Source organism: Bubalus bubalis, chromosome 2 (genome assembly GCF_019923935.1).
Source record: "Bubalus bubalis isolate 160015118507 breed Murrah chromosome 2, NDDB_SH_1, whole genome shotgun sequence".
Lineage (NCBI taxonomy): Eukaryota > Metazoa > Chordata > Mammalia > Artiodactyla > Bovidae > Bubalus > Bubalus bubalis.
In genome coordinates, this window is record NC_059158.1 from 172,310,990 (window position 1) to 172,317,545 (window position 6,556).

General features: G+C 58.3%; 1 protein-coding gene across 1 annotated transcript; it reads left to right on the plus strand.

Annotated features, from left to right (window-relative positions):
* Nucleotides 1-290: 290 nt before the first annotated feature.
* Nucleotides 291-4,580, plus strand: LOC112582943 (intestinal-type alkaline phosphatase-like). The gene is given in 13 exon segments (XM_044937958.1): nucleotides 291-1,155; nucleotides 1,235-1,351; nucleotides 1,466-1,522; nucleotides 1,525-1,580; nucleotides 1,771-1,897; nucleotides 1,900-1,944; nucleotides 2,024-2,196; nucleotides 2,449-2,583; nucleotides 2,670-2,742; nucleotides 2,843-2,977; nucleotides 3,067-3,258; nucleotides 3,485-3,601; nucleotides 3,723-4,580. Coding segments are annotated over 13 exon segments (1,590 nt in total). The 5' UTR covers nucleotides 291-1,088; the 3' UTR covers nucleotides 4,019-4,580.
* Nucleotides 4,581-6,556: the final 1,976 nt, after the last annotated feature.

A 6,556-nucleotide genomic window follows, 5' to 3' on the forward strand; every position in this document is an offset into this window, starting at 1 on the left:
CTGCTGTGGATGCTGGACTTGCTTGCACCTCTTGCTACCATGAATAAGGCTGCTAAAATGCGGGTGTGCAAATTCCTCTTCCAGATCTTGATTGCAGTTCTTGGGGATACACACCCAGAAGAGAGATTGTGGGATGGGAGGATTGCTTTTGAACCCAACCTGGGGTTACTGAAAGCTTTTAGCTCCTAGGCTATTCCTGTGAGAGTGTGTGGCCTGTGGAGAGAACAGACTCACCCCTGGATCCATCTACCTGTCCAAGGGAACAGAGGTCAACGTCACATACGGAGCACTAGGCCCACACCTGTCAGCCCTTTACAAGTACCTTATACACAAACAGCGCTGCAGACCCAGCACTTCAGTAACTGAAGACACAGACAAGGCCCCCACTCTGCTGTCACCTCCAGTCCCATCCTTCTCCACAGCAGAAGCTGGGCCCAGGCTCCCAGGTGCCCCCACTAGCCCAGTGCCCACACCTCCCGCCCAGGTCAAGTCTGGTGAGGAGCTGCGCAGGGGGCAGGGCAGACAGGCCTCCCCATGGATCTCTGCCTCAGGGCACCAGGGAACTAACCCAGGCCCCTGGCCCAGGCTGTGTGCCTCCAGCCCACCCCCCTCAGCACTGGGAACCAAACCAGGCCAAGGCTGAGTCTCAGAAAACACTGAACACGTGAAGGAAGGAGAAATGGTTCTCCCACAGGACTTGGTGAGCAGAGGGCTGGGAGGAGCCTCAGTCAGGACCTTGAAAACGTTCCTCAGGCCTAAGACATCTGCACCCTAATCCCCACCCCACCCTGAGGAGACAGCTGGGGACCATCCTGTGAGGGAGGGACCTGCCTCCTCAGGACCCCTGCTGGCTCAGCCACACCCACGACCTCCCCCTGGCAACAGGGCTCAAAGTCATAGGGCAGGTGAGGGGCAGGGTGTGGCCATCCGGGGCATTGGGAGGGACATGGAGGCTTTTACAACCGGCAACTATAACCTCCCCAGATTTAAGGCCAGGCAGCTAGTACTGACCTGGTACCTGGTGTCCCAGTCTTGCCCGAGACCCGGCCTCCCCAGGTCCCATCCTGACCCTCCGCCATCACACAGCCATGCAGGAGGCCTGCGTGCTGCTGCTGCTGGGCCTGCAGCTACAGCTCTCCCTCGGCCTCGTCCCAGGTAACCAGGCAGCTCCCGGCAACCCCTACTTTCAGGGGCGGCCCCAGGCTGACCTGACTTCCACTCTCCCCTTGGGCAGTCGAGGAGGAAGACCCCGCCTTCTGGAACCGCCAGGCAGCCCAGGCTCTTGATGTGGCTAAGAAGCTGCAGCCCATCCAGACAGCCACCAAGAATGTCATCCTCTTCTTGGGCGATGGTGAGTGCGCTAGGCCGGTCCACCTCCTGTCCCCCCACAACCCTGGAGCCCTGGGCTGCCGGCTGACCCAGGCTGGCCCCAGGGACTCAGACCCGACACAGTGTGTACCTTCAGGGATGGGGGTTTCCACGGTGACAGCCACTCGGATCCTAAAGGGGCAGATGGCTGGCAAGCCGGGACTGAGACACCCCTGGCCATGGACCAGTTCCCCTACATGGCTCTGTCCAAGGTAAGGGCCAAGTGGCCTCAGGGTGGTCTACACCAGAGGGGTGGGTGTGGGCCTAGGGAGCAGGGTAGGAGGGAAAGCCCCAGGAGGGTCTCGGGCTGAGATGGGGCCGGGGGCTGTAAGGATGGGCCCAGGGCCTGGGTCAGGAGCTGGGTGTCTATGCCAGCAGAGCTGAAGGCATCTCTGCCCCCAGACATACAACGTGGACAGAGATGTGCCCGACAGCGCAGGCACGACCACTGCTTACCTGTGTGGGGTCAAGACCCGTATGAAGGTCATCGGTGTAAGTGCAGCCGCCCAATTTAATCAGTGTAACACGACATATGGAACGAGGTCACGTCTGTGATGAACCAGGCCAAGAAAGCAGGTGGGCTTGGGTGTCAGCTTCCTGGGCAGGGACGGGCTCAGAGACCTCAGTGGCCCACCGTGACCTCTGCCACCCTCAGGGAAGTCAGTGGGAGTGGTGACCACCACCAGGGTGCAGCACGCCTCCCCAGCCAGGGCCTACGCACACACGGTGAACCGAAACTGGTATTCTGATGCTCAAATGCCTGCCGAGGCCAAGAGGGAGGGCTGCCAGGACATCGCCAAACAGCTGGTCTACAACATGGACATTGACGTGAGTTGTGACATGAGGGGCTAAGGGCGGGGCTGGGAAGAGATGGTGGAACACATGTCCCAGTCCCAGGCAACCCACAGTCTGGGGTCTTGCAGAGTCTCTGTGTGTTTGCCAGAATGGGGGGAGGTAACCACGTAGGAGGTACAGGTGCGGACAGGCCATCCCACAGACCTGGTGGATAGAGTTAGGGGCTGTGTGAAGGCAGAGCCAAGGGCCAGCCCCAAACTCACCTGCCCTAATCTCTGGCCCCAGGTAATCCTGGGTGGAGGCCAAAAGTACATGTTTCCTGAGAGGACCCCAGACCCTGAATACCCAGAAAATAGCAGACAGAACGAAGTCCGGAAGGACAAGCGGAATCTGGTGCAGGAGTGGCAGGCCAAGCACCAGGTGATGGGAGCTCACGGTTGGGGGGTACAGCGGGGCTGGGCCTGGCATGTCGGGCTATGGGCTGAGGCCTGGTTCTGCCCTCCCAGGGAACCCAGTATGTGTGGAACCGCACGGCGCTCCTTCAGGCGGCCAATGACTCCAGTGTAACACACCTCATGGGTAACCCCACCCACCCCGACTGTCCTCCCCAGGAAGGGTGCCACGGGCCCCCCACCCCCATCCCCAGCTTGCAGGTCACCACTGGTCCCATTTCCCACAGGCCTCTTTGAGCCAGGAGACATGGCCTATAACATCGACCGAGACACCACCAAGGACCCATCCTTGGAGGAGATGATGGAGGAGGCCCTGCGAGTGCTGAGCAGAAACCCTCGGGGCTTCTTCCTCTTCGTGGAGGGTGAGTGGCAGCTCCTTGTGGATCAGAGGGGGAAGGGGCGGCACTCAGGGTCGGTTTGGCATCACCCATCTTTCACGACCTTCTTGCAGGAGGCCGCATTGACCATGGACATCATGCAAACATAGCTTATCGGGCGCTGACCGAGGCGGTCATGTTTGACAATGCCATTGCCAAGGCTAACGAGCTCACCAGTGAAGCAGACACAATGACCCTTGTCACCGCCGACCACTCCCATGTCTTCACTTTCGGTGGCTACCCACTTCGTGGGACCTCCATTTTCGGTAATCCCATGGAGACTGGCAGGTCCTTGCCCAAAATTACCTGGCACAATGTGCTCTGAGCCAGTCCCCTTATCTGCCAAGTGGGGGAATATTAATACCAACTGCTCTTCTGAGCTCTGGTGAGGATTAAGTCAGTGAGCAGGCAAGAAGTGCTTGGGCTCAGCAACAGAGGAGGCACCCCAAAGACTGGGGTCAGTGTGATCACGGGGTTCCCTCCACCCTGCAGCGCTGGCTGATGGCAAGGCCAATGACGGTGGATCCTACACCTCCCTCCATTATGGAAATGGCCCTGGATTCCAACTGTACTGGGGCTTATGACCTGATGTGGATGAAACTGAGAGCAGTGAGTGCATTGGGTGGGCCCTCGGGGTGCAGGAGATGGCAAGAGGGGAGAACTCAGGCCTGGAACTCAGGCGAGGTCATGGCCACCTCCTTCCCACCCTGAATCCCTTCCCTCCTGCCAGTGGACCCCAACTACAAGCAGCAAGCTGCAGTGCCCCTATGGAGCGAGACCCACGCCGGTGAGGACGTGGCAGTGTTTGCACGAGGCCCGTGGGCACACCTGGTGCACGGCGTGCAGGAGCAGACCTTTGTGGCACATGTCATGGCCTTTGCTGCCTGCGTGGAGCCCTACACCACGGACTGCCACCCTCAGCCCCCCACCAGCCCCATGGACACTGCCCACCAGGTTGCCTGCCCAACCTTACTGGCACTGCTGGTCGGGGTCCTGCTGCAGCTGCTGGTGCCTGCCCTGCACTGAGCCCCCCACTGGCCCGGGCTTAAGGATCTCCTGATCCCCTGCTTGGAATCTTCAGGGGACCCGAACCACCTGGAAGCTGAGGTTTGACTTTCCTGTAATACCCACAGTCCTCAGTGCCCCCATCTCGGTGGCCTCACATTTTGTGCAGATCCGCCCCAGACCCAAGGAAAGACCAGGGCTCAGACCACCCAGTATTTTCTTCTGACCTAAGAGCCCTGCCTGAGGACCAGGCTGGCACCAGTGGTGTCCCCCAGGGGCCAGGACCTACCAGACCCCAGGTGGGGGCTTCTGGGAGGCGCAGCTTTTGATTACATGGCTTCCGGGGAGCTGTTGCTTCCAGGGAGCTGTGGCTCCCTGTCCTCCTGGAACCCAATCTGTGGGCACCTGGCCAGCCAAGGAGGCGTCTGGGGCCAGGACAGTCTTGGGGCCCTCGACACAGAATCCTCAGCAGCCCCTCCTAGGAACCCAGCGGTACCATTACAGAGAGTAGACAGCGACACAGAGAAGAAGACACTCGCCCCAGGTCCCTCAGCTGCTGTGAGGGTGGCCTCCCTGGTGCCCCTTCCAGGCTGGGGCATCCCAGGAGAAGCGGGGAAGCTGGGGGTGGGGACACAGGCCCTGTCCTCCTGGGAGGAAGGAAGCAGCCCTCAAATAAACTGTACTAAGTGTGATACAGGAGTGATCCATGTGGGAAGAAAAGCCCTTAGATGGGGGCACAGAGTGTGTGTCTGTGTGTGGGGGTGTGATTCACATCAGGAGGTCAGGGAGGGGCTGATGAAGGGCTGACACTGAGCAAAGACCAAAGGTGGTGAGGGCAGGAGCAACGCAGAAGGACAGCAGTGCAGGGGCCCCGAGGGAGTCAGCAGGGCCAGGTGAGGCCAGCGGCTGGACCAAATTGCAGTTTTCCCCTCCCCCCAAAGCCAGGCTTTCACCTTCTCTGAAAACAGAGAGTCTCCAGCCCCAGTGCTCATCCTTCCTACCTCCCTGCCTGATGCCCATGTGGTCATCTGGTGGCTCGTCACCTCCTTGGTCCCATGAGGTCGACGAGATGTGGCCCTCAAGAAAAAGGCCTTCCCTGGCGGCTCAGCTGGTAAAGAATCCTCCTGCAATGTGGGAAACCAGGGTTTGATCCCTGGGTTGGGAAGATCCCCTGGAGAAGGGAAAGGCTATTCACTCCAGGATTCTGGCCTGGAGAATTCCATGGACTGTATAGCCCAAGGGGTTGCAAAGAGTCAGACACGACTGGCTTTCACTACTTTCACTATAAGCTTGTGTGTGCTTCTTGCATGCCAGTTCCTGTGGGGACATTCATACCACTCCTGCGGGGCTGGTGGGAGACAGAAATGAGAGGTGGAGATGCGGGCCCAAGGAGCACTTGCCCTAGAAAGAGAGCCTCCATTTCTGCAAAGTTTGGGGAAGGAGTGGGTTGGTTCCAGATCTTCAAAGCCTTTCTGTTCCCAGCTGCTGCCCTGCTCTCATCTGAGTGGCAAGGCTCTCACTACATCTCCAGGGGAACATCCTGAGATTCGGAGGGCAGGAGGAGGGCAGAAGGCATTCCCTCCCCACCCCCATGGATGCCCTGGTGCTGCAAGGAGCTCAGCATTGTCCCCTGCTGACAGTGCCTACAGTGGGGGCTGAGACATGAGAGCCCAGGGTGGCAAATGGGGAAAACGGTGGAGGGTGCTGAGCTCCGGATGAGACCCCACAGGACAAGGCCTTCTTCCCAGAGAACAGGGAGACTGGAACAACCATCCCACACACAGCAGGCTCCATGGAGCTGGCCTGGCCTCCCAGGCATCCATAACCCCGGAGTACAAGACCGGAGGTGCTATCTCTTACTGCAAAGCAGAAGCCATGCTGCCTGCTGCCTGGTTATCCCTGGGCCCCAGGGGATGGAGTGTAACAGGCTCTCATCTCACTCAGGTGACTCAGGCCCAGAGTGGGGAGCCAGGTGCCCTGGTAGGAACTTGAACAAACACCCTTTGTTTACTGCAAGTGACACATGGTTTGTATTTGGTCTTCAGTCCCGCTCAGGCACAGGAGAAAATTCCTAAGAAACTGAGAAGGATCATAGCTCCTGATCACTTAATGTCATTATAAGAATAATATTCAAAGAAACTTTAGGGACTTCCCTGGTGGTCCAGTGGCTAAGAATCCTTCTGCCAAGGCAGGGAACCTGGATTCAATCTCTCATCCAGGAAGTTCCCACATGCTGCATGGCAACCAAGTCCTAGTCCCACAATGACTGAGCCAGCTCTTGAGAGCCTGTGCTCTGCAACAGGGAGAAGTCACCACAATGAGAAGCCATCCCACTGCAACTAGAAAGGAGTCCCTGATCACCGCAACCACAGAAAGTCCATGCTCAGCAACAAAGACCCAGGGCAGCCAGAGTAAATAAATACTCCATACCTATCAGAATGACTAAAATTAAAAACAGTGGCAACACCAAGTGGTGTGAACAGAGAAAAACTGACTTCCTCATACGTTGTAAGTAGGAATGCAAAGTTGTGCAGCCACTCGACAAAACAGTTTGGCAGG